This window comes from Choloepus didactylus, chromosome 8 (genome assembly GCF_015220235.1).
Source record: "Choloepus didactylus isolate mChoDid1 chromosome 8, mChoDid1.pri, whole genome shotgun sequence".
Classification (NCBI taxonomy): Eukaryota; Metazoa; Chordata; class Mammalia; order Pilosa; family Megalonychidae; genus Choloepus; species Choloepus didactylus.
In genome coordinates this window covers 132686312-132714216 of record NC_051314.1, presented here as the reverse complement: position 1 = coordinate 132714216, position 27905 = coordinate 132686312, and the positions used below count along the sequence as shown (strand labels likewise).

The following is a 27905-nucleotide window of genomic DNA, read 5'->3' as shown; positions in this document are numbered from 1 at the left end:
TGAATGTTGGGATAACTGGCCCATTTCTTTGCCTCAGTTTGCCACTGGGGCTCTGCCCTGGGTCGGTGCCCAGGCCTTGAGTCCAGCTGACTCAGCATCTGTGTGTGGGACCCAGGGATGTATAGGAAGGAGCCACTGCTTCCCCAGGCAAGCACTGCAAGATTTAGAGGCTTTATTTTCCTTCTCGTTTGACCAAAGAGCTCTCTCCTTATGTTAAAGAGTGGCCAGACCAAAGCTTGTGATGTGTCCATGTCATGAGATGCAAGACAGCTGCCAAATGGGCTTCCTTTGAGTCAGGGAGGGGGTCGGACACTGACAGGATTTGGCAGTCCCTCCAGTTGCTCAGCCCACCCATGTGCTGGGCTCTGGAGCCTGCAGCCCGGGGCCAGCCGGACCTGTTCCGAGACTCCCCGGGCACCAGCTGCCCCTTCCCAAAGCTGTGGGCAGGACAGCGTGGGGGCTGAGCTGCAGGGGATAAATGGCCCCTGTACTCCTGCAGGGCTCTGGACGACAGGAAGTGAGTGGGGTTGGGGACTCCCATCTTAGTCCCCATGGAGCTGGGGATTGGAACAAACCAGCTGGGGGCTGGGTGGAGCCTCTGTCCTGGTGTGGAGTTTGCCAGACTTTGCCTTTTGGTGCTTTCCTTGTCATGCATGGGCCTTGTCCCTGTCCTGGACTTAAAGGCAGAGAGGAGTGTCAGAAGGAGGTCAGACAGCTGGGTCACGGCTTCCGCAGTGCCCAGGGCCTCTGGGACCAGCGCCTAGCCTAGGGCCTTGCTGAAAATCAGAGATGGACGCAGGACTGTCGGGCCCAGCACTCTACCAGGAAGGGAAGTGACCTGCAGTATTTTGCAGGTCTCCAGGGAACAGAAAGCCACCCTCTGTGCCACGCCCACTTCTGGAACCCACCGTCTTAGAGGGCATGTTTTGGACAAGGCCAGTTTGCTTCATCCAACTGTAGACAGATGAAACTTCTTACCCTGCCCACTGAAGTCAGCTGGAGCCATTTAAAGGGATCACAGCAGCTGGGACAGGAGGGCGGTGGTGCTGAGGATTTGGGGAATGGTTGCTGCATCCCCTGAGTGGACTAGACCAGCCCCAGGACCTGAGGGCACCCCAGTCACCTTCTCTCTGTGCTTCTCTCTTTCTTTCAGAACCAAGAATGTGTCTCTCATTGCACAGTCTGTCAAAGAAGCCATGAAGCTCCAGGCCCAGTTTCCCAAGACGATGGTGGGCTTTGACCTGGTAAGTGGCCTCTTTACCCCAATCTGTGAGCTGAGAGGCCCTCAGAGGTGGAGTGCAGGGGCCACCAGGGTCCAAGTGGCAGCTCTTTAGGAAGGGAAGGGATGGGCTGGGGCCAGCCCACCCTGAAACCCCTGGGGAGGCACAGACAGCTGACCACAGACCTGGTCAGAGTGCAGCACCGACCATCTCTAGCAGAAAAAGGAAAGTTCCAGAATAAGGAAGGGATTCTGGGAGTTTAGACAATAATTATGGGCTTCTTGCCCATGCCGCTGCCTGCTGCCCTCTTTTGTAGTCCATATTTTCAACCTTCATCTGACTCTCAAAACTGTCCTTGCCCCATGAAGCACACAGAGGGGTTGGGGTCTGGAAGCGGAGTCCCAAATGGGTTACCAATGTCAAGATTGGGAAATATGTCCCCTCCCTCTTCTTTATCCCATTTGTTTCCCCATCTATTTTTGAAGATGCACAGCCAAAACTGTTGTTGCTGTCCCCATTCCCACTAAATCAAAGCCACAGCCAGGTCAGAATTCTGAGGTAACAGCACCCTAAATTAATTAATTCACAAATATCATTAAGGAGTCTAAGTTAATTTGGACTAAGCAGGCTAAAAGGCCATCCTGACTTCCTCTTGGGTAAGCTGCATGTTCTACCTGAGACTTCACTGACGCTCTTAGCTTCAGACCAGCCAGAGCCCAAAGGAGTGGCCGTAGTGGGAGAGTCATTTTAGTTTGGGCCCAGGCCATCCTCCTAGGGTCCTTGGGACCTGGCCTCTCAAGAAAGGGGTACAAGGTCCTCCCATCTCATCGTTTTTCTGTATGTGTGGCACTAACAAAGGCTGTAGTGAACACTGGATTAGAAGGAATATTAGAGGGAGAGCTTCTAGTGCAGGGCTTCCAAAATGGTGCACACATATCCAATGGGTGAGCACTCGGGGGAAGTTGGGTTGGAGTAGGGATGGGTCATTGTTCAAAGCGGTCTACTTGCAAGTTCCAGGTTTCTTTCAACTCTACACTGCGTTCTACTCCACTGAGTATTCAGGTTTGTTTTAACATAAAAATGTGCCATTCCCTCCCCACCCACTGTCCCCACAAATTACCAGTTGGCATTCTAAAGGAGTTGCCCTTTTAATCCTGGGACACCCTTATTCCTGGCACACACCGCAGAGCCCTCAGGGTATGTGTGGCTTAGTTTGAAAAGCATGATTTTGGTGTAGTTGCTCCTCACATTACAGCTGGGAAACTGAGTCACACCGAGAGAAACTGATGTATCCAAGGGCCGTGGGTGATGGAGGCTGAGCTGGACTTAGCTCTCTTGACTCCTGGTTCAGGGCTTACTCTCTGGCTCTCTGTGGCTCTGGCTCTGTGTCCCTCTCTGTCTGTCCCTAACTCTCTCTCTATTTCTCTGTCTCTCCCTCTCTCTGTTTTTCTCCCTCTGTGTCTGTCTCTCTGTCTCTCTCTCCTCTAAGGAACGAAGGCTGAAACCCAGGTGGGTGGGAGAAGTCAAGGTGGGAGGGGCTGGGAGGACACGAGGTAAAGCCTCTGAATAAGGGAGGAATTATTTGGGGCAATATTGTACTTTCTTCTCTGGCCCAACGCTGCTCCTATTCCTTCTTTTCTTTTGTCTTTATTTTCTTACTCATCTGCCCATACACTGGATAAAGGAAGTGTCAGTCACAAGGTTTTCACAATCACATGGCACACCATATAAGCTATATAGTTATACAAATATCATCAAGAATCAAGTCTACTGGATTACAGTTCAACAGTTTCAGGTATTTCCTTCTAGCTATTCTAATACACTAGAAACTAAAAAGGATATCCATATAATGCATAAGAATAACCTTCAGAATGACCTCTAGACTCCATCTGAAATCTCTCAGCCACTGAAACTTTATTTTGTTTCATTTCTCTTCCCCCTTTTGGTCAAGAAGGCTTTCTCAGTCCCACAATGCCAGGGCCAGCCTCATCCCCAGGAGTCATGTCCCCCTGCTCCTTCTTAAAAGGTCAAGTCACAAAGGACCCCAGGCAGCAGTAGCTGGGCACAAGGAAGGGCAAGTACAGGTGCAGGGGTACCGTCAGCAAAAGCGAGGCACATAGTGTGCAGAAGCCTCCATGTCCCTTCTCTCTGACTGGCAGGTGGGGCGTGAGGATACTGGCCACAGCCTGCATGACTACCAGGAGGCTTTGCTGATACCAACCTTGCAAGGCACCAAACTACCGTACTTTTTCCATGCTGGAGAGACAGGTGAGCTGAGCCACACGGGATGCAAGCAGGGGCTGGAGGAGAGCCCCTCACCGTCACCTGACGGTACTGATGGGTTATGGGGCCGTGGTACCCATACCTTATACTTAAAGTCTTTAGCCGTTTTCAGAGCCCTTTCGTGTGCTTTATAAAAATGGTAATTACAACTCTGGCTTGCTGAGGGCCCTCCATGGACCAGGCATTTTATATATATCATTTCTGATTCTTGCCCCTGTCCTGCTAGGTATGTGTTTTTATCCCCATTTTATAGATGAAGAGCCCAAGGCTCCAAACAGAGAGAGTTTGGGTCCAAGGTTGAAGAGCTGGTAAGAGGTGGAATCTGAATTTGAACCCTCTCTGATTACCCCCATTTCACAGAGACACCTGGCTGGGGGGAGGCAGAAGAGGGCCCAGAACTGGGTCTGTTCTGTCATCCTAGGGGGGGGTCTGTCCAACACCCATCAGTGCTGGACGGACCTCGCAGTGCCCTGAGCCCAGACATTTCTTTGTTTTATGGACCTCACAGTGCCCTGAGCCCAGCCACTTCTTTGCTTCCCAAAGCCCAACCCACAGGTCCATTCCATCTTCTCTCACACTTGCCATATCCGGTCCTTAAAGGTGCAAACCCTTAGCAGAAGGAGGGCCAAATCCTGGCTGAAATTTCAGATGAAGAATAAAGATCTAGGGAAGGACGTTCAAATGGGGGCCTAGAACAGGAAAGAGGCTGGATGCTGCACCCCAACTGGCACCCATCAGAGAGCCCCAGGCACCCTCAGGGGACCAAGGAGAAGAGGAGAGAGCAGTGCACAGCTTGCATTCCCCAACCAGACTTGAGACTTGGTTTATCACGTCATCTCTCCAAGGAAGGGTCCATGTGCAATAATCCTTTCTTCCTAAATATTTTGAGTCAACTTAGATCCAATTTAGATCAAGGTATATTTTAGGAGATTTAAAGAATTGTATCTGAAGGATAGCGGTATTCTCAACTGTGTGCAATAATTAAAGGACAGTATGAAATGAATTAACAGAACCAGCCAAATTATGAGATGTGTGGTCCTAGGAGAGGATTTTGCTAGGAGTCGAGTTTTTAATACCCAAGAGAAATATTCTTATTTAAACAAAGAAGAAATCTTAAAAAAAGAGAGAAAGTACTAATACTGTGAGTCATCGATTAAATACTTAGGATGGATTGTATGGTGTGTGAATATATCTTAACAACATTGCATTAAAAAAATAAAAGTACTAGATTAGGAAACCAATGAAATGCAACCTAACATACATGTCCTAGCCAGCAATGGAAATTCATGGGTTTTATGCCTCATAGAAAAGTGGAATTTTCATACTTTCTAGGTGAATCATTTAGGATACTTTTGTCTATAAAGAATGCAGTACCCATGTACACTAGGTTAACAAGCAGGTAATTTGTTATCTCACATAATAAGCAATTTCCATAATCCTCACTGAGTTGGTGATTTTGCCCCACTGAGTCTTGGGATGGTGGAGTCATATTCAAACAGGACCACACCCAGGAAGCAAGAGACATTCTCTCTGGTCCATCTCTTTTTGGTAGGAAGTCCCAGAATTACCCCAGCAGATAATTTTCCAGGCTAGCATTAGGACCGTCCTAGCTGCCAGGGAGGCTGGGAAAGTCTGCATCTGGCGTTCTGACCCTCTAAGAGGGCTCTGCCTGCAAGGAAGGCATAGTGGGGATGGCTGGTAAGGAGCAGGCCACAGTGTCTGCAACTGCTTTATTAGCAAAAAGCCATCGTGATCTAGTAATTAAGCACGTACTAAGGGTAGTGTTACATATATAAATAAAGTAAATATGTTATGTACAGATAACTATATGGATAGTAGTATATATGAGAGAATCTGCAATAAGTTGCTAGCAAAGTTTATAAATGTAAATTTCCCAGAAAATGGCTACAGAAACAAACAAAAAGGAGGAAGAAAGAATACAGACTGTGAGGTCAGAGAGATATGAAACCTGGTTTTTCTATTTAGTCGTTGAATATCCTTGGTTGATTTATAAAACGTATCTAAATGTCACTTTCTTATTTGTTACAAAAAAAAAAGCAGGGGAGGGCTGCCATACCTTTCTTTAGCGTTTTTATAAGGAAATAGGAAATATATGTTAATTTCTCTTCATTTTCTTCCTGGGGGTGGGGTGGGGAGGGGGTCTGGAGCCTTTGTCGGAGGATGGTCCATGGGTTAGATCCATCGGTCCCCTACTGAAAACTTTCCCTTCACCCCAGACTGGCAGGGTACTTCTGCAGACACAAACCTTCTGGATGCCCTAGTGTTCAACTCCACCAGGATTGGCCATGGATTTGCTTTGGGCAAACACCCAGCAGTCATGGAATACTTCCGGAAAAACGACATTCCCATAGAGGTCTGTCCCATCTCCAACCAGGTATGCATGATCCATGGGGCTAGTCCAATGTGACCTTCTCCCCCAACCTCATCTTTCACTCTCATACCCAAGCTTTGTTCTGTATAACGTCTTTCTCCTTAACTCACTCTCCCTTTCTCATTCATAAAGATATTTAGGAATGACCTTTTGCCTAAGCCACTCATGATAAGGAGGGTCCTCAGTGGGGTGGAAATTTTGGGCAAAGATGAGGACAAAGCTAAAGGGACATTGGGGGAGGCCAATGAAGTGGGAAGGGGCCATCAGATACTGCTGCTTGCGATAAGTTTCCTGGAATCTTTTGTGTAGTAGCTGCCTGTCTTGCTGTGTCCAGGAGAGCTGCTTGGAACAGGACCAAGAGAGAGTCAGACCACAAATTTGTGGCAGTGGTGAAACACGGAGAAAATTAGGAAGGGCATGAGAACTGGGTCTATTCCATGCCCAGAAGTCATCCCAATATTCAGATTGGCGACGGGGGTAAGAAAGGAGCTGATTATGCTCAAGGTCTCACCTCTTTTTATGGATCAAAGTTTGCCTTTCTCCCTTGCCTCCTACGGACAGGTTCTGAAACTGGTGTCTGACCTGAGAAACCACCCTGCAGCAGCTCTGATGGCCAGCGGGCACCCCATGGTGATCAGCTCAGATGACCCAGGCATCTTTGGCTCCAAAGGCTTGTCCTATGATTTCTATGAGGCCTTCATGGGCATCGGGGGCATGAAGGCTGACCTGAAGACCCTCAAGCAGTTGGCCATAAACTCCATCAAGTGAGTGTCCTTGTGCATTTCCCCCACCCTCCTCTCCCTTTCCAATCCCAAGTGGGGCAACTTGTGTTCGCCACTTCTAGAGGTTTGGGGTAGAAGCCTGGATGGTTTCAGAGGGTTTTACCCACATGATCTCTGTTTGCTCCTGCTCTCAGACTGGGGAGAAATATGTCCTGTGAGCATCTGAGATCCCCTCACAATACTGAGTGTTCCCTGACCCCTTCCCTGGGGCTGACCTGGGCTCCCGTTCTCCTACAGGTACAGCACCCTGTCGCAAACGGACAAAATGGATTTCATGCAGGCGTGGGAGGAGAGATGGAATAAATTTATAGATGACCTGTCCAAGAGGCCATAGGGAGGTGAAAACAGCTCTCAATCACAAGTGCACAAGAATAACCCTCCACTTTCTCTTATTCTCAAGTCCATTCCATTGTAGTCTCCACCTCCATCTCGTCATGAAAACTGACCTTATAAAGGTCATCCATGGCTTCCATATTGCTTGACCACTCAAAAACACTAGACCAAACTCATCTTTTTGAAATATTCTTCTCTCTCAACCTCATGACAACTCTCTTGGCTTTCTCCTCTCTCTCTGGACATTGCTTTGGGGTTTCCTTTCCCAGATCCTCCTTCTGTATCTGATCTCTGTGTTGGATTTCCTCAGGGCTCATTCTGGGACTGTCTTCTCATTTCTTCTCTTCTCTCCTCTTCTTTTTTCCTCTCTTCTCACTCTATACTCTTTTCCTAGGTAGTCTCACTCATTTCCCTGCTTTTAAATGCCATTTATTTGCTGAGGATTCCCACACTTATTTATTCACTCTGATGGCTCATGGGAATCTCAGAGACCTACTATGTGCAATTCTGAACTCTCAATCTCTTCCCTTCAAAAGAATAGTCTCTTCAACAAATGGTGCTGGGAAAACTGGATATCCACACACAAAAGAAATTGGACCCCTACCTCACACCGTATGCAAAAATTAAATCAAAATGGATCAAGGATCTAAATATAAGAGTTCAAACCATAAATATCTTAAAAGAAAACATAGGGAAAAATCTTCATGACCTTGTATTAGGCAATGGATCCTTAGATATGACACCAAAAGCATGAGTAACCAAAGAAAAAAATTGATAAATTGGACTTCATCAGTTTTTTCCCTTCAAACCTGCTCACTTCCTGGTGCTTTCCATCATGTAAATGGCACCTCCATCCATTCCACCCAGTTGCTCAAGGCAGAAATTTTCGGAGAAGTTCTCAAAACTGCTCTCTCTCACCTGCTCTCATCATCCAGTCCCATCAAACCTACCTTCAAAGTGTATCTTGAATCCACCTATTTCTCTCCTCTCTTCTCTCCTTCAGGTTTCAAGTCCAATGTCACTCCCAAAAAGGTTTCCTCAACCCCCTAACCTGTTCACCCTGTTCTTTTTTTTTCATGACTCACAATTGTAATTATTTGTATATTTCTGAATTTTCTGGACTGTAAGCTCCATGTGGGCAGACACGAATGATTGTTGCATGCACACTGTGAGCCTAGAGCCTAATTAGTTCTCAATAAAAGATGTGTTGAATGAATGGACTCACTGAAGTCTATTGAGCTGGTTGCTGAGGCAGGAGGGAGCAGAGCACAGTCTCCCCAAACAAAAGACCTTGTGTCATGAGATTCTGGCTTCTAGTCTGGTCTTTGGGAGAAGAAAACGAGGAAGTCAGCCCTGTCCTGACTCCACCAAAGGATGTGAAAGAGAATCAAAGAATTCCTTACAAGTCCCAAGTGGCCTCTAAGGTCTTCCCATCCATCATCTGTCACCTGCTTCCCCAGCTCTGGGGGTGCGATGGGGGTGAGGCACCAGCCCTCTCTCTGGAGTTCATCACTGTCTGTAACTGACACTGGGAAAAGCCTTGCCAACTAGGGATCCTCAACCACAGGCTGAGTACCCAGGTGAACAAGGCCTCTAATAACCTGTCTAACTCGGAGGTAAGGGTTTTTGATTCACTGCCTTAACCAACCCCAGCAGCTCTCTTTTCGGTCCCAGCTCAGTCGAGTTAGAATTAATAAACGGTGAGAATGGGACTTAGCAGCTTGGGTGTAGGTAGTGGGGTTGGACGTGGCTCTGGAGGGTGGAGGGGCACACAGGGAGTTGCACAAGGTTTCTGGCATGGACTTGGCGTGATCTTTGACGGAAAAATCAGCTCACAACTGCCTTCTTTCTTGCCTTCATGCCTAGTTCCACAGGCTGAGTCCTGGACAGAGAACCAGGAACACCCACAGAACTGGACACCTGAGTTATGAAGATGGGATCAGAGAGGGGAAAAGTCTTGGAAACAGGTTGTAGGCCCCTTGAACCTGAATGACATTTATGCCAGGGGTAGAACAGAAAAAGCTCAGTATTTCCCGGGTTCTCTGACATATGTCTTTTGGAAAAACGTGTCTGCTAACTGAACTTTGTAAATTAAACTGCTACATCTGGGGGCTTGCAATCTATTTAAAAGAAATCTGCAGTAAAATCTTGTGTTAACAAAACATCTTTCTGTAATTTGAATTAACATAACCTATTTTTATTATTTTGTGTGTGTGTGTGTGTTCCCTTAGGGTAAGGTTAAATCCTTTTTTCTTCTTTGTCAGATGAGATGTTTGGGCTGGAAAACCTAAAGGCTTGGCACCCCGAGGGTCAGTAACTTGACAAGCTTACCATAGAGGACACCTCTGTCATCTGCACCCATGATGCATGTCCCTGCCTGGCCTCCTGCTCCTGGGTCCTGAAGCTTTTGCTTCATTGTGCACAGTTCCTAGGAGAAGGGCAGGGGCTTCCGGAAATTCAAATTGAGGGAATATTGTTGCCATTATTGGTTCTGAGAGAGGCAAATCATCCTTTTTCCCCTGCAGGTTAGCGGTCGGGATTAAACTTCAGGGGAAACCACGGAACATTCATCTTTTTATCTTGAAATAATTTCAAACTTTCAGAAAAGTTGCAAGAATAGTACAAATAACTCTTACATACTCTTCCCCAGTTGTAAACATATTACATTTGCTATATCATTCTATCATCTATCTAATTTGTACCACCTATCATCCGTATAATTTACCTATCTATATCTGTATCATTTGTCAATCTATCATATCTATCTTATCTATGTATCTATCTATATCTATCATCTAATCTGTATCATCTATCATGTGTATAATTTATCAATATATTCTCTATATTTATCTCTATCTCTCCATCTACCCATATCATCTATCATCTGCATCATTTATCTATCATCTATATATTCATCTGCCATCTATCCATACCTGTATCATCTATCTATACATTTATCTATGTATATATCTATTATCTGCCTATATAGCTGTCATCTATTTATATCTGTATCATTTATCATCTATCATCTGTATCCTCTATCATCTGTGTATTCATCTACCATCTATCTATATCTGTATCATCTATCTATACATCTATCAACTGTATCATCTGTCTATATGTCTACCTATCTACCATCTATATCGTCTATCTATCTATCTATCATCTATCTATGCTCTTATTTTCTAACAAACGGAGAGTAAGTTGTGGACAATATACCCATGGCTCCTCACTGCTCCAGTGTGTATTCCTAAAAGACAGCAACATTCTGTGTAGGCACTGTGCAACCATCTAAGCCAGGAAACTAACATCAATGGGATCTTACCATTTGGCCCTTCATAGCTTATTTTTCCTTCTGGTCTATATCCAACCCAGGATCACATGTTGCTTTTGGTTGTTGTATCTCTCCAGTCTCCTTCAGTGTGGCCCCGTTCCTCAGTCTTTCCTTGGGTTTTCAGACCTTGACATTTTGCAGAGTACAGACCAGTGACTTTGTAGAGTGTCTCTCAATTAGAGTTTGTCTAATGTTTCCTTATGACTAGATTCTGGTTATGAGTTTTTGAAAGGAACACCTCAAAAGTGATGCTCTTTCCTTCTCGGTGACATCACGTTAGGGGGCACGTTATGCAGGTGGTGTGTAACAAGAAAAGGGACCGATTATTAAATTTCAGTCATTTTGCAAGCTGCTTGTTAAACCATGGGTAATCTGAAAGTGGGCTCAGTGGGAGTTTTTACACCACAGAAATGAGCAAACGCTACACACCAGTGCTTCCCGCACCCCAGATGCATACCTGTGAGTTAGTTTGCCTGTTATGAGGTTATTAATTTTGTTTCCTTAGTTAAGGTACTGTCTGCCAGGTTTCCCTATTCTAATGTTACCATTTTTCCCTTTGTCATTTAGTAATATTTTGTGAGGAGACATTTTAACTCATGTAAAAATCTTATTCTCCATCAGATTTTCACCCACTAGTTTATGCAGCCGTTGAGGTTTATTGAGTCAATCTTTTTTTTTTTTTTTACCATGATGGTAGCTCTTTCAGTTACGGATTGCTGTGTAACAGATTACCCCAAAACACAGCATTTAAAAAAAATAAAAATGTGTTCTCTCTCACAGTTCGAGTGGGGAGAATTCAGGAAGGGCTCAGCTATGCAGCCTGTTTGGGATTACTTTGACAGTCTGTCATCAAGAGGCAGGGTCTCTGCCTCCTCCCTTGGAAGAGAGAGGGTTTTGGTGACTGGTCTGAGGAACAGAACAGGGCAGAAGTGACACTTTATGGCTTCCAAGGCTAGGTTACAAAAGGCAGCGGAGCTCTGCTTTGTTTCCTGGAACACACTTGAAGCCTTCAGCCCCCGTGTAAGTACTCCAACAGGTCTGAGGCTACCATGCAGTCAGGGAGCTTCCTCAGGAAGATGTGTCTGCTTCTTATTTTAATGCTTACCACAGCTTGGCCCATCTTGGCCACTAAGTCCCAAATCTCAGGGTCAAAATTTGAATGACTGGTGTGATCCCTGCCTCTCATGAGAATTCATCACTCGAGGACTGACTAGGATCGTGTCTTATCTTCACATACATAATATATGTTTCTTTCAACAGGGATCATCCTAAAAATAACTTCTCCTCCTGTCCTTTCTGCCCTGTGTAGGAAGAGTGTAAATAAAACCTTTGGGGGCTGGAAGAGCTGCTGTGGTACAAGGGGGCAGGGGAGTGATTTGGATTGGTTTTGCCACAAGAAATCTCCATCTCCCTCACTGCTCACCCATAAATGTGGGGCCAGGGCAGAGCTGCCGGTCTCATTTCGTCCAGGCTTTTAGACAACAGCCTCTACTTCATCCTCCTTCAGGGTGAGCTGGATGCAGCCTTCCAAAGGGCTCTGGCCCAGAAACTGTCCAGAGACCCTATGTAAGGGGAAGGGGCCTGTCCCAGCTCAGCCAGGCCTTCCTGGGGCTAAGCCAGCTCTGGGGTGGGGAGGGTGAAGGGACTAGAGATTTTAAGATTCGTAGTATATCAGAGCAGGGAGACGCCCAAAAGTCATCTTATCTAACCTCCATGTTACAGATGACCTAACAGCAGAGAGGGCAAAGAAATCTCCCAAGGGCAGTAGGTGAGAGCAGGGTTTCTGATTCTCAGCCTGGTGCTGAATCAACACACAAGCGTGGTTTGCCCTGGGAGTCCTCAGCCCAGAACAGATTCCCCCAGCCCCGTAACCTCCTGGCTGTGAGGGTGGGAGGGTGCAGCTTCTGCAGCCTCAGCTCTTACCTGCCCCGGGACAACCCCCTCCAGCTTGATCAGGCCAGTGGCCGCAGCCAGGATGGAGCAGCTATTTCCCTCGCGGGACAGGCTGACCCCTCCTCTGACCTCTGGCCGCGTCCCAGCCCCGGAAACAGCCTCAGTTTCCTGTCCCCCTCCCCAGGGAGGGATGGATTCCTGGCGCCCAGGCCTCCCCCTAAGAGCCTTCCCTTTGTCCAGGGTCCCCCTGCAGAGGGCGGCCCCGGGAACCCCCTCCCCACTCCGCCCTCCGGCTTGCAGACAGCCGTGGCCCCCCGAGACCCAGTGGCTGCCCTGAGTGGCAAATGGCCCAAGACAGAAACATGGAGAAAGGAAACGGCGATTAGTGTGAGTCCGAGGATGGCAGGAAGGACCTTTCCCCGCGGCCGCCTCCTGGGATCACCTGTGGAGGGCCGCGGGCGGGCCGCGGGGTGCTGCTGACCCCTGCTGGCCACTCCCGGTACCACGCGGCCGCGTCCCGCATCTCGGCTCTGCAGTCGGCCCCAGTCCCAAGGGAGCAAAACTTTAATAACAGTAAAGTAATAAATAAGTCCGCAAGTAAATAAATCTGAATAAAAAAATCCTTTCTGATTGAAAAACATGCTTGGGGGAACAGATTTGTGGAATTCACAAGGATATAGATGGAAAAAAAAAAGTCAACTGTAATTCCACCACCCGGAGTTATTATTTTGGTTTATTTACTCACCATAAAGCGCCATCCAGTTCTTCAGGGTCTCACTCCTGCTCCCTGCTTCTGCCTTTTCACTTGCAGACTTTGCTGTCACAGCCATATCTCCCCTCCTAGAAAGAAAAGACCACTCTTGGCTTTGGGCCATCTGTACCCTGTATGAATTTACAGCAACATAGAGGAACATCATAATAAGTTCTTTATTTTATTATGTTTAAAATAAAATTTTTGATTAGGTATACAATCACATTTTAAAACTAAATATATATTTAATTTTAATATATATTTAATTTTATAATTAAATAATTTTACAATTTATATAATATCAATATATTTATATTATAAATATCAATATAACACTATTAACATATTAATTGATATAGTATCATAAGTATCAATAATTATATTATAAATAATATATATTAATAATATACAATATATTTAATTTTATAATTAAATAAAATTTTAAATAAAAATTATATATAGGAATACTTTGAAAAGACTTGTGCCCACACGCCTCCCTCCATCCTGTTTCCCTCCCATCCATTTCCCACGCCATGTTTACTAGCTTCTTGTGTATGCTTTTGTTATGCAAAATAAGCAAATGCAAATATTCTATTCCCCCCCTTCTGATATAAAAGACAGCATATTATTCACTGCTCTGAATTTTGCTCTTTTTTTAGTTAACAGTGTACCCCAGAGATCTTCCCAGAGCAGTACCTAGAGGCTTTCCTTTTTTTTTTCTAATAGTGCAGTGTTTCACTGTGTGAAGGTCCTGCAGTTTATAATTAACAAGGCCCCTAAAAGTGGGCAGCTGGATTGTTTTCAAATATCTATTATAAAACTTGTTGCAATGTAAGCTCTTAATTATTTCTTAAATGAATGAATAAGGGAAGCCACATGTGTTGGATTTACTGTGTTTGCAGATGTGTCTCTTGCCCCCTGATTCCTCCATGGCATTAGCCCAGGCAGGGCCCAGAGAAGGTGCTAAACTATCACCTGCTAAATAATCATCTGCCTTGTCTGAAAGAAGGCAGGTGTCTTGTTTTATGTGGCAAAGGCCTGGTGCAGGGGGGTTAGAAGTGGAAAAAAGAAATAAACAATCTGAGCAACATTTTGGAGAAAGAAAGAACAAATCCATTTTCTCCTCTCACACAGCACTTTCTCTGGTAGATCTGGGACTCCTGCAACAGTGCCCACTCTGAAGGGGTGTGGAGGGCAGAGGGGTCCAAGGGGGTGTGAGCTCTGGAGTGATGGCCTCACCCCTCATTCCATCCTGGCACTCCCTCTTTCAGAAAACCCCCTTCCCTTCCTCTCTCCTGAATAACTGGCCAAGGGCCAAGGGCCACCAAGGAGACTAGAGTGAAGGGAGGAATCTGTCCCCAAACAATGAAGTTGGCCGACTTGCGAATGGTCCTCCTCTGTGTCCACCCTGCCGGTCAGGAAGGCCTGCCCACAGGTAGCTGGTGATGTGGGTGGGATTTGGGGAGGTCAGGGTGGGAGAGAGAAGAAGATGGACTGGTGGAGGAGGTCCCAGCTCGAGCTCTGACTCTACCACCATTCACATATGCAGTTGATTCTCATTATTCATGGTAGTTATGGTCTATAAAGTCGTGCAAACACTGAATTAGTGAATACTGAAGCATTGCTCCCAGGGGAAACACAGGGGGTTTGGTTCCTGCAAGCATCTGGTTATAATGTTTTTGTCTCCTGTTGAAAGACACCTTATTTAATACATATTGTTGATTTACTAACATTGAATTCATGACTGAGGGCACTGTAACTCATGCTCGAATGAAACTCATCTAACATATGCATTTTCTCTGTAAGGAACATCAAAGCCTTCTCGTACTTAGTAACACTAGACAGCACTGCAGTACTACACTTGGGGGACTTTTTAAAGAGCAAAATCACCAGCGAAAAGCACAAAAATGTAAAAAATGTGGCACAAAATATCCAACGAGAAGGACACTTGTTTACAGTATGAGAGCCAAAACAAAAAGGCAGCGTATCGCCTCGATCGACCTCAGCTGGGAACGTGTATGTTGGACAACTCAAATTTTTTTGTCGCTCTGCACGTGTCCACAAATGACCACACAAGCCTCATGGGTATTGACTTGGGGTTACAAATAAATTTTAGTGAGTAGGCGAATTCACAAATATGGAATCCATGAACAAAGAGGAAGGACCGTGTACATTCCCCGACTGTACTGGGCACTGTTCCATACACTGGGCGTGGAACGGTGGACATGAACAGCAGCATATTGAGATTGGAGGAGCCAGACCCTGTGGCCTGTGTCTTTTTTGAAGCCTTAGTCACATCACTGAAAGTGCTGGGCTGGGCGACATGTTAGGGACCTCTCCAGCTCTAGTAGAGAGAAAACACTGGCTATAGGAAGGCAATAGGAACGATGGTGGAGGCATAAAGAAATGTCATCTTCTTGAATAAAAATCAAACCCTCACTTAATGTTGGAAGAGAAACCTTCTGGTGAGGACACATTGGGAGACCATGAAGACTGGTAGACGGATGGCAGATCCCGCTCCTCTTATACTCTGTTTCAGAAGTAATATGGCAAAAACTGCTATTGTCTCCAAGTATCTGTTCCTCCTTTTTCCTTAAAAAATAGAATCTTGATTTTCAGTTGGGCACATGGCTGTCTGGAATGAAAACTACAATTCCCAGGCTCCTTTGCAGCTGCCTGTGGCCATATGCCTAAGTTCTGGTCAATGGTGTGTGAGTAGAAGTGTGTGTATAACTTCTGGGAAGTATCCTTAAAGGGCTGGAGCATACCCTTTTTTGTCCCTTCTGACTTTCTGCTAGCTGGAACATAGATATGATGGCTGGAGCTCAGGTAGCCATCTTAAACCATGAGGTAGAAGCTGTGCATTGAGGGTATGTGTTGAAGCAACCAGACACTGTATAGCACCCTGCCAGTCTTGGATTATCTTCAGACCTCATTTACACAAGAGAGAAATAAACCTTTATTTTGTTAAAGACATTGCTATTTTGGATTTTATGTTTCTCACAGCTAAATCCAATCCTAACTGATACCAAATATGGCACCTGAAAGTGGAGTTCTGTGCATGAAATAACCTAAAATGTGGGACCTTGGCTTCCCAGAAGCAGTCAGGCTGCAGAGATATCAGATATTGCAGGCTGGAGAGCTAATGACCCTTTGTATTCAGTGGTAAAATGTTGGTTCACCCTGTTGTCTGCCTTACCTTGGAAGGCAGATCATGTGCCAAACCAGGCTGCAACATTATATGAAAAAGTAGGAAAAATTCAGAGTGTTGGCATTTTAAAAATATTTGATAACAAATATATAACGTAAAATTTCTCATTTTAACCATGTTCAAGTGTACAATTCAGTGGCATTAATTACATTCACAATGTTGTGCTACCATCACCACTATCCACTACCCAAATCTTTTCATCACCTCAAACAGAAACTCTGCACCCACTAAGCAATAATTTCCCATCCTCCCTCATGCCTGGTAACCTGTAATCTACTGTCTGTCTCTATGAGTTTGCATGTTCTAGGTATTTTATATAAGTGGAATCATATGCTATTTGTCCTCTTGTGTCTGGCTTGTTATACTCAACATGATGCCTTCAAGGTTCATTCATGTTGTTGTATGTATTAGAACTTCATTCTTTTTTTTTTTTTTTGGCTGAATAATATTCCATTGTGTGTATACACCACATTTTGTTGATCCATTCATGCATTGTTAAGACACTTGCGTTGCTCTAACTTTTCACAACAGTGAATAACGCTGTTATGAACATTGGTGTGCAAATATCTGTTTGAGTCCCTGCTTTCAATTCTTTCGGATATATACCTAGAAATGGGATTGCCAGGTCATATGATAGGTCTATACTTAACTTTCAGAGGTATCACCATAAAATATTGGTATTTTCTGGCTCCTTCTTGCTACTTTCAGCAAAGTCATACATAAGAAAGATCAAATCTAGATAAGATTAGGTAGTCAGTAAACAGAGATAGATGGAAATGGGAATACAGCTTTGCTAAGGAAGATGCTTTCTTCAGGATGAACTATGTCTGCTTCTGCTTCTGTGCCTCAGATTGGTTCCAGTCTCAGCAGGAGATAAGAGCCATGCCTGCTGATTCAGGGGCAGTAAGCCTCCCCTGGAGAAGGGCAGAGATAGGAGGAAAATGCTGCCGTTTTCCCCAAGTCCAATAGATCCTCCACCTTTGTGGTGGCTGCCTTTAACTTGAAATAGAAGGGACTAGAAGAGCTCACAGGCTGGTAAATGAAAGTCCGGAGTCTTGAGGCTTCAACACTGTGATGAGGCACAGTCTTTGGGCTGTGGTAACTCTCAGTGGAAAGGTCTGGAAACTCACGAAATTGAGTTAATTATATTGCTAGAGAAAACATAAGCCTGGTGCTATGGAGTGAATTGTATCCCCCCAAAAGATATGTTCAAGTCCTAATCCCTTGTCTGGTGCATGGGATCCTATTTGGAAATAGGATCTTTGAATCAAGATGTCAAGATGAGGCCAACCTGGATGCGAGTGGGCCCCATTCCAATGTGACTGGTGTCCTTATAAGGAGAGGAAATTTGGACACCACTGGTAGGAGACAGAGAGAGCCAAGTGATGGAGGACAGGTTGAGTCTCGGCTTGCCAGCAAGTCACCACCAGAACCCCACAGACATCAGAGGGCACATGGCCCCATTGACACCTTGATTTTGACTTGCAGCCTCCAGAACTGTGAGGCAATGAATTTCTGTTGTTTTAAGCCTCCCCGTTTGCAGTACCCTAGGAAACTAAGCAGCCCTAGAAAACTAAGACACCTGGGAAAACAGGCTCAGCAAATGATGCTTTATTACTTACACAGCACTAAGGGTCCAAGAGAGCAGGGGAAGAGACCCCATCTCCCGGGGAGGCCAAACTGCTCGGGTCAGGGTCAGTGGATGACAGCTCTGCATGCACCACCTCACATCACAGGGGAGAACCTGTGCTGTTTGAGTGTGGAGTATTTATCTACTCCAGGGGTCCTGCCACTGAGAATTCCTACCCTGATAAGCATCTGGGCTGCTTGTGCCCGGTTTCCAGGTTTAAGGTCTGGTTGGGCCTTTGCATTAGCCCTAACATCTCCCCAGGGTTGTGGAATGGAAATGGAAACAGACGGAAACACCATGCACAATAGAGAAGGAAGCAAGGGCTGGGAGATGGCCGCTGAGCCTGCCTGTGACTTAACCGGCAGATTGTAGGGGCAACCAGAGATGGGGTATGTGTGGGGTGCTCTGGGGCTCTCCTGATTTGGGAAGCCCAAAGCTCAGGAACTGGGAATTCTTGAGCGGGAATACCCGTTACTCTCTGTGTACCAGGAAAGTCTGAAGTCTGACCCAGTGCTTCTCAACAGGGGGCAATTTTGCCTCCCAATGTCTGGAGACATTTTCGGCTGTCACAGCGGGGCAGGTGCTGTTGGGCAGAAATGCTGCTAAATATCCTCTAAGACACAGAACATCTCCATCTTCTCCATCCCCCAACAAAGAATTATCCCACCCCAAATGTCAGTAGTCCCGAGGTTGACAACTCTTGCGTTGACTCTATTCAGAGCCTCCCCTCAGAGCTCTAGAACCAAAGCAGCATCAGAGCAGTGAGGACAGAATGGAAGGTACTTTCCGGGACCCTGCGGAGCTGAGACCCCTGCTTTCCGCTTGGGGACTCTCCATTCTGAATTGTGGCTGTCAAAGTTCCCCAGGGAGGTCACAGCTCTGGCATCTAACAACCATGCCTGAGTTCAACTGGACAACTCCTCTAGAGCTGTCTGCCACTGTTCTCCTTTCTCTTTTCTTTCTCTTTTTGTTTCTTGAAATTTATTTGGTAAAGAAAACACATCCTTTGTCTCATACAGGACTCCTCGTCTGGAATCGGCTGATTGCCTTCCCATTATTCTTTAACATGTGCCTTTGGCCTCTGTATTTCCTGCAAATTGGTCCCAGAGTCTTGATAAGATTTGGGTTTGATTCTTTGGGCAAGACTGTTTCCTAGGTGGTGCTCTCAGCTATGTGCACAGCAAACAGCGAGTGGCCAGACTAAAGCCTGTTTACCCGTCCACATTGGGGTGGGGAGGGGTGAGTGTGCAGGAGAGCAGCCAAATGGGGTCCCTTCGAGTTGGGGAGGGGGTCAGGTACCGACAGGATTCAGCAGCCCCTCCATTTGCTCAGTCCACCCATGCGCTGGGCTCCGGGCTTCCCAGGAGCCTCCTGCCCCTCCTCCTGGGCCCCCCGCCTGCCTTGTGGGGACCTGGGGGGCTGCCTGAGCTGAGACCCGCCCAGTGCACTAACCAGCCCAGCCTGGAGCCTGCAGCCTGGGGCTAGCCGGATCCACTCAGAGGCTCCCTGGGCACCAGCTGCCCCTTCCCAAGGCATGGGGTGGAGGGTGCTGAGCTGCAGAAGATAAATGTCCCTGTGCTTCCTCAGGGCTCTGGAACACTGAGGGTGGGCAAGGAGTCAGATTTGGAGGACCCTGGCCCCGCCCTGACCCGGGGTGCAGTGCTGCCTCGGGTAACGGCCTGGGGGAGGGTCGGGGCATTTGCAAGGCCCAGCAGGGGCAGGTAGTAGGGAGTCCCGAGTAGTCACCAGGCCTTCAGCGGGGAGGGGCGGAGGACCCAGCGTGGGTTCGCCTAGAATCACACACTCCCCAAAATGCTTAGACTCTGTCTTCTGGGCTTTCCTTCCTCCTCCTCTTCCTCTCTTGGGTTTTTTAAATCCCCTTGGTCATTCTTCTCCTGCCTCTTTCTCCTTTTCTCTCATCTCTTCCTCTCCAGCTTCTTTGCTTTCTTCCACTCATTCCTCTTCTTTCCTTTTATTGTTCCTGTTATTTCGCTCGAAAATCTACCTGCAAACGAGATGTCCCACGGGACCCGGCAGCCCTGAGGCTCACCCACGGCAGCAGGCCTGGCAGGAAGATGCAGGTGGCACCTGCTGGGTTGAGCTGGCAGCTCATGCTCCTGAGCCCCAGCGATGCTCTCTCCCCACTGCTTGGACTGGGAGCTTCTCTCACCAGCCAGGACCCAGCTTGGTCCTCAGGAAGCCAAATCCTTCACAGCGGCCTGGCCACGGTCTCCGACCTCCACGCAGGCCAGCCTGTCACTCCAGGGCCTGGGCGGCCTGGCCTCTCCTGGGCTGGAGTTCCCTGGAGCAGGTGGTGATGGCGGAGGGAGGAGGATGGAGACAGGAAGGGGAGGAGGGGACATGGCCACGGCAGGAAACGCTGGGCAGGTTCAGAAGACGTGGGAGCACCTGGGCAGGAGCACGGACTTGACCAGGGGGCTCCCTGAGTTCTTTATTTTCTTCTACAGACGGTCAAGATGTCAGAAGTCACCCTCCATCCTCCCCACAGCTGGGGGAAGGGGTGGAGAGGCCAGTGGTGGATGAGCTCAGTGGCAGTGTTTTAGTCTAGGTGGTTTATATTTTTTTCTGTTAATGTCACCTAGCTAAGGATCAGGGCCACACAAACCACCCAAGGCTGGACTACCACCGTAGCTCCCTGACTAGGACTCTCTCATCCCTTGCCCCAGCTCCAGAACCAGCTCCCAGGGAATCTCTGCAGGTCCCAGGAAGTCTCTGTCACCTCCTTTGCCAGCATCCTTGGGCACAGCCACGCTGAGTGTCCTGGGACAGTTTAGGAACCCAAATGGTGTGACCCTGAGCCCAGAATCAACAGTGCCCATGTCCCTTGCCTGACTTTGTCCGTGCAGGCGAGGCAGCTGGGCCTGAGGTGACTCATCCAGGAAAACCTGCAAGGTGCTAAAGCTTGTCCTGGGATCCCTAGTGCCCCTGGGGCTTTCATCTAGTGCCTCAAGCTCTCTCCCTTCTTCCTACCTGCAGAACTAGCTTTCGGCATTGGAGCAAGTATCCATTATTTATACTATGGGGTGAGTTAGTTCACCTTTCTGTGTTCCCTTTTGTATAGGTCTTAGGTCTAAGTTCTAATCGTAGTATAAAGGATATGATGCCCTGCCTCTGTGAGCAGGCTTAGAGGGGTTTGGTAGGTGAGGTCTGGAGGGGTTTGGTAGGTGAGGTCCGGGAGGCAGCCTGGGCACCTGAGTTCTTTCTACAACACAGGTGGCCAGTTATCCCACCACCCAGAGGGGCTGGCTGGGTAGAAGAAGGCAAGGTAGGGGTCTCTAGTCTGGGGCCACTGGGGATGGAAGCTGCTGGGGCTTTAAGGGGCGGTCAGTAAATGAAACCCCGCGTCTTCCTGCTTGAATCTAAACCTGATGAAAAACAGGCACAGGACAGGTGGAAATAAAAACGGCAGCTTTATTACCAATAAAAGCCTGACGGAGACACAGCGGGCTCGCTCACCTGCTACCCTGGAATCACACTTCTCTGCCCCAGCACTGGCACAGGTGTAAAACCCCAGGCCCCCTCGCCACAGGGACAGACCGGAACACCCAGTCCGGTGGGGGGACGGGGGCTCCCAAAGAGAGGGGAGGGCTGAGCCCCATATGCTCCAGTGTTTTCTTCCAAGCTCACCAGTCACTAGCCCTCTTCCCCAGGTGGAGAGAGGCCAGGAGGTGTTATTAATAGAAGTTCCTTGTCTAGGAAAAATGAGGAGTGGAAATCCTCCCCTACAGAGATTAACTCTACCCTCTTCTTAGGATTCCTGTTCAGCAAGACTGAAGGGGGTCTGGGGAAAGTGTGTGTGTGCATGTTTTTGCATGAGATAAACCATCCTGAAATCCCTTTACTGACCATATTCCAGGGCCACCCACCTCCCTGTTGTCTGTTACCCACCCTCTTTCTTCTGGTCACAAAATCCTTGATAGTCCTCTACTGGGAACCCCTGAACTCTCTCTTTCTGACTTATTTCTTCTATCTATCTTCTTCTGGTGTGAGGCAGAAAATGCCAATTATCCCCCAATATCTTTTTTTCCCCTTCTTATGTGGGAAAGGAACCACTGATTTTTAACCAGGCATAAGGCTACGTTTCCTAGTCTCCTTTGTGGCTAGTTGGGGCTATGGGATTAACTTTTGGCCAATGATGTACAAGCAGAAGTGATGTATGGCACTTCCTGGGATCATACCTGTAGGGAGAAGGCCTACTCTTGCTGGCTGGAATGTGTACACAATGGCTGGAGCTTGAGCAGTCACTTTGGACCACGAAGTGGAGGCTAGGCATTGAAGATGGTGAAGCAGAGTAACAGGAGCCTGGGTTCCCAAAAAGTTTATGGAGCCACAATGCCAAGCCTCTATTGTTCTCTCCCAACTTCGTTTGCAGTTTCTTTCTCTTTTTTTAGGTTTCTTTTATTCACAGCCAAATCCAATTCTAATCAATAAAAATTGAGTGCATAGGTGTGAGCAGGCTTATGAACACATGTATATGCAAACGTGCATAAGCAAGCTTATATGAGAAGTCGGAGGGTGGGTACTTATTCATTTGCTTATCAGGATTAACTGAGCACTATGTGCAAGGTACCATGACTGGACCTACAAGGGGGGCGAGGTACCTGCCCTCAAAGAGATGAGTCTGAGATAATGAACTCGTATGTGTGTCAGGGACAATCAAGTTGGAACATCTCAGAAGGCACCTTCTGTGCTGTTATTTCTTTCCTGAAATGAACCAGTCCACTTCTGTTCCTGCCAGGAAATATGGCTGTTTTGTGGGGTTCAGTCCACAGCCAAGGAAGACTAAAACAAGGCAGACCCAGATAAAAATTAGGGAACACACGTGAAGGGGAGGAGTCACAAACAGCAGCACTGGGCTCCAGCTGAACACAACTGTCATGCAGCTGGGGAAGGGAGGCAGGGAATAAAGAGGCAGGTGGGTCTTGGTCTCTATTCCAAGGTGGGGAAGCTCACAGACTCCAGAAGTTAACTCACCCAGCAGTTGCTCAGACATGCCCTGCCCCCCGAAGAGAGTTACCTGGGGCAGTGGTTCCCTAGTTGGATCAGCAACATCAGCACCATCTGAGAACTGATTGGAAATGCAAGTCAGAAACTCCGAGGGTGGTTTCCACAATCTGTGGTTTAATGAGCCCTCTGGGTGATTATGAAACATGCTAAAATGTGAGCATCTCTGACCTCTGAACCGAGACAGGGAAGTGGGGAAAGAGGGTGGTTCACTCAGAGCGTGGGAGACTTCAGGTTCCAAATACAATTCACTCCAAGCACTGGGGCACCCTCTCAGACAAAAACTAATTTAGAAAATCAACGTGAACAAGCCCCATGAGTAACATGTGACTCAAGACCTGTGGGGCCCTCCTATTAAACTCGCACAGTGCAGTCATACAAGCACAAAGGGTACAAAACGGAGTATAGACAAAGTCCAATCAAGGTGAACCGAGTAAATATTCTCAGAACTGGGATAAAAGAAAACATTCTATCCTGATCAGCTGTGTTGTAATGGGACTGGGAAACAAAATAAGGATGTGTCAAGCACCAAAGACAGTAGTCTGCCTGTGATTTAAACAACAGATCCCAGTTTGTTGGCTTTATTCAGCACTGCCCGAGGAAGCGAGGTGGGGGTGAGGATGTGGGTGTGTGAACTTAGAGAAGGCAGTGACAGAAGGTAGCAGACAGAAGTGTCCTTGTTCTTGGAGATGTGAACTCTTTAACAGAGCAAGGATTACTAGGCGTATGATTTCTTCTCAGAGGATGGTTCTCAACCTTTCTGGTTCAAGAATCCCTAGAGAGGAGTCGGGCAAGATGGCGGCATAGAGAGGAGTGGAAGCTAAGTAGTCCCCCTGGAACAACTACAAAAAACCAGAAACAACTAGTAAATAATCCAGAATAACTGCGGGGGGACAAACGAGACCATCCACTCATCATACACCAACCTGAATTGGGAGGAATGCCCGAGAACACAGCATAAAATCTGTAAGTAAAACCTGCGGAACCAAATCGTGAGACCCCCTCCCCCATAGCCCGAGCTGCAGAGCCTCGTGGTGCCACAGAGAAGCTCTCTCCCAGCAAGCGAATATAGCTCAGCTGAGCTCCAACTGGGGTTTTAAGTAGCGAGTGTGAACTGCTCACTACAGGTACGCAGCCCCAAAAAACAGACAGAGGCTTTGGGTGATGATTGACCTGGGAGAGCTGGAGGGTCACCTTGGACTGGGTCTGAAGGGGACTATCTGTTTCTTTTTTGGCTCAGTGGAGAAAGCCCCAGTCATTTTCAGTTTCCAGGGCTGTGACTCAGGAAGGGCGGAGACAGCACAAGCAGAGAGTGAGACCATTGAAATGCTAATGACCTCCACCTGAGGGGTCTGTCTTCTCTAGGAGGAAAGGGGTGGGACCCTTTCCATTCAGAACCAGACCCCAGAGCCTGGGGGAACACGGGGCCACACCACCTCACACCAGTCAAGAATTATAGGCTAACAGGCGTCACCTGCTGGGCAGAAAAGCACAGTGACCCGAGGCATCAAAGGGTGGAGCAATTTTCTAAGACACGCCCATAGGGAAACCAGATACTGACTATTTCTTCCCTCTGGGACCTGAGCCTGTTCTGGTCTGGGAAACCTGATTTGGATAACCAAGGAAACCATGCCTAGACAACAGAAAATTACAACCTACACTAAGAAAAACAAAGTTATGGCCCAGTCAAAGGAACAAACGTACACTTCAACTGAGATACAGGAATTTAAACAACTAATGCTAAATCAATTCAAAAAGTTTAGAGAAGATATTGCAAAAGAGATAGAGGCTGAAAAGGAAGAACTGGACATGTATACGGCAGAAATCAAAAGTTCAAAAAACCTACTAGTAGAATCTATGGAAATGAAAGGCACAACAACACAAGAGATGAAAGACACAATGGAAACATACAACAGCAGATCTCAAGAGGCAGAAGAAAACACTCAGGAACTGGAGAACAAAACACCTGAAAGCCTACACGCAAAGGAGCAGATGGAGAAAAGAATGAAAAAATATGAGCAACGTCTCCGGGAACTCAAGGATGAAACAAAGTACAATAATGTACATATCATTGGTGTCCCAGAAGGAGAAGAGAAGGGAAAGGGGGCAGAAGCAATAATAGAGGAAATAATTAATGACAATTTCCCATCTCTTATGAAAGACATAAAATTACAGATCCAAGAAGCGCAGCGTACTCCAAACAGAAGAGATATGAAGAGGCCTACGCCAAGACACTTAATAATCAGATTATCAAATGTCAAAGACAAAGAGAGAATCCTGAAAGCAGCAAGAGAAAAGCAATCCATTACATACAAAGGAAGCTTAATAAGACTATGTGCGGATCTCTCAGCAGAAACCATGGAGACAAGAAGGAAGTGGTGTGATATATTTAAGATACTGAAAGAGAAAAACCACCAACCAAGAATCCTGTATCCAGCAAAGCTGTCCTTCAAATATGAGGGAGAGCTCAAAATATTTTCTGACAAACAGACAATGAGAGACTTTGTGAACAAGACACCTGCCCTACAGGAAATACTAAAGGGAACACTACAGGGTGATAGAAGACAGGAGTGTGTGGTTTGGAACACAATTTTGGGAGATGGTAGCACAACAATGTAAGTACACTGAACAAAGGTAACTAAGAATGCGGTTGAGAGAGGAAGATGGGGAGCATGAGAGACACCACAAGAAAGGAGGAAAGATAACGACTGGGACTGTGTAACTTGGTGAAATCTAGAGTATTCAACAATTGTGATAAAATGTACAAATATGTTCTTTTGCGAGGGAGAACAAGCAAATGGCGACCTTGCGGGGTGTTGAGAATGGGGAGGCACTGGAGGAGGGATGCAATCAGCATGGACTAGAGACTGTAACTAATAGAATCATTGTATTATGCTTCCTTTAATGTAACAAAGGTGATATACCAAGGTGAATGCAGATAAGGGGGGGAGGATGGGGAGGCATGTTAGACACTTGACATTGGTGGTATTGTCTGATTCTTTATTCTACTTTGATTTAAGGTTATTTTTCCTTTTGCTGCTTCCTAGCTGTCATTTTTTTTGTTTCCTCTTTCTTTTGCCTCTCTACCTTCTTTGACTCTCCCTCCTGCCTTGTGGAAGAAATGTAGATACTCTTGCTTAGTATGAGCAGAATGTTCAATTAGGATGAACTTAAATGTTTGGAAATGAACAGGGGTGTTGGTAGCAAGATGTGAGAATAACTAACAGCGCCGAATGGTGTGTGAATGAGGTGGAAAGGGGACGCTCAGAGTCATATATGTCACCAGAAGGAAAGTTGGAGGTCAAAAGATGGAAATGTCTAAAACTGAATCCTATGGTGGGCAATGTCCATGATCAACTGTACAAATACTAGAAATCACTTCATGAACCAGAACAAATGTATGACAATACAATTAGAAGTTAATAATAGAGGGGCATATAGGGAAGAACTATATACCTATTACAAACTATATACTACAGTTAGTAGTATTTCAACATTTTTTCATAAACAGTAACAAACGTACTATATCAATACTAGGAGTCAACAATTGAGGGGGTTGGTTAGGGATAGGGGAGGTTTAGAGTTTCCTTTTCTTTTTTTCTTTTTTCATCTTTCACTTTATTTCTTGTCTGGAGTAATGAAAAGTTTCTAAAAATTGAACAAAAATTAAGTGTGATGGATGCACAGCTGTATGAGGGTACCCAGGGGCAAGTGATTGTACACTTTGGATCTTTGGATAATTGTATGGTATCTGAACAATCTCAATAAAAATGGAAAAAAAAAAAAAAAAAGAAAAAAAAAGAATGCATGTTTCACCATGCCCAAAGAATGTCTTTCCCCAATATCTTGTTGGCTTTTCAAAACAAAATATTTGAGAGTTATGTTTAATTTGATTTAGTCTTAGGCTTTCAAATATAATTCTCACTCTAGAACTGAAATATATAATTATTTACTGGAATGATTATAGATTTGTAAACCTTGAACTGGCATCTTCAAAGCTTCTGAACATTTTATTACTTTGTATATTGGAAAAATTGTAATCAGCAGAAGAAATCATTGAAGATATGTTATTTTGTTCAGCTATTAGAAATGCATGTGTAATTCAAAAATTTTCCAAAATTTTGCATTTTGATTGTAAATAAATATCTTCATGGAAAAAAAAAAAAAAAAAAAGAATCCCTAGAGAATCTAATGAGGGCTTATCAATATCTCCCTATAAATATACACTCAGAGTACTGGATACAATATCAGGTTGGAACCTCCCAGAAGGTGACCTCTGTTCTGTCATCCTTCCTGAAAAGAACCAATCTGCTTCTGATCCCTGCCAGGAAAGGCTGCTGTTTCGTGGCATTCAGTGCAGAGTTGAAGATCAAAACCAAGGCAGACCTAGATGAAAAATAGGGAACACCCTTGACCCAGATTCAGAATTCCTGGAGACAAAATAGCACTGAGTATGCTCCTGCTGTATGCTCACCTGGTGCGTTAGTTGTCTATTGCTGTATGACAAATCACCCCAGAACCTAATGGCATAAAACAATAAACATTTCTTATTTCCTGGGTCAGGAATTTGGGAGTAGCTTAGCTAGATGGTTCTCTCTCAGGGTCACTCATGAGGTTTTGATCAGGATGTGGTCAAGTCTGAAGGATTTAACTCCATGATGGTTCTCCCACGTGACTATTGAAAGGAGGCCTGATTCTCCCCTAGTGGCCTCACCAGAGGGTGGCTTGCGTGTCCCTCACAACGTGCCATTTGACTCACCTAGAAGGAGGAATTCAAGAGAGAGCTAGGTGGAAGCCACAATGGCTTTTACGATTTGGCCTTGAAAAAATCATACACTGTCCCTTCTGTCCCATTATATTTATTAAAAGTAAGTCATTAAGTCCAGCCCACATTGAATGGGAGGGGAACTAGTCTCTTTCTTTTGAAGAGAGGATTGTTAAAGAATTTGTGGCTATATTTTAAAACCAACACCAATAAATCTTCTAATTCATAAATCAATTTCTGGGTAGTCGATAGCAGGGAAAGAAATTAAGTGCATCCCAATCCTGGA

General features: G+C 46.1%; 1 protein-coding gene and 1 long non-coding RNA gene across 7 annotated transcripts in view; one reads left to right on the top strand and one right to left on the bottom strand.

Moving 5' to 3' along the window:
- The window catches only part of ADA2 (adenosine deaminase 2), a 56854-nt gene extending 49212 nt beyond the window's left edge, over positions 1-7642 (top strand). For all 5 annotated transcript variants that reach the window (XM_037845447.1, XM_037845446.1, XM_037845444.1 and 2 more), the window contains 5 exons: positions 1154-1244; positions 3380-3488; positions 5741-5898; positions 6457-6659; positions 6915-7642. In XM_037845447.1, the coding sequence (XP_037701375.1) occupies positions 1154-1244; positions 3380-3488; positions 5741-5898; positions 6457-6659; positions 6915-7011 (658 nt within the window). In that variant the 3' untranslated portion in view covers positions 7012-7642. The remainder of the gene's footprint in view (positions 1-1153; positions 1245-3379; positions 3489-5740; positions 5899-6456; positions 6660-6914) is intronic.
- The window catches only part of LOC119541459, a 66389-nt gene that overhangs the window by 37489 nt on the left and 995 nt on the right, over positions 1-27905 (bottom strand). For both annotated transcript variants that reach the window (XR_005218279.1, XR_005218277.1), the window contains exon 2: positions 12983-13077. This is a non-coding gene — a long non-coding RNA (uncharacterized LOC119541459). The remainder of the gene's footprint in view (positions 1-12982; positions 13078-27905) is intronic.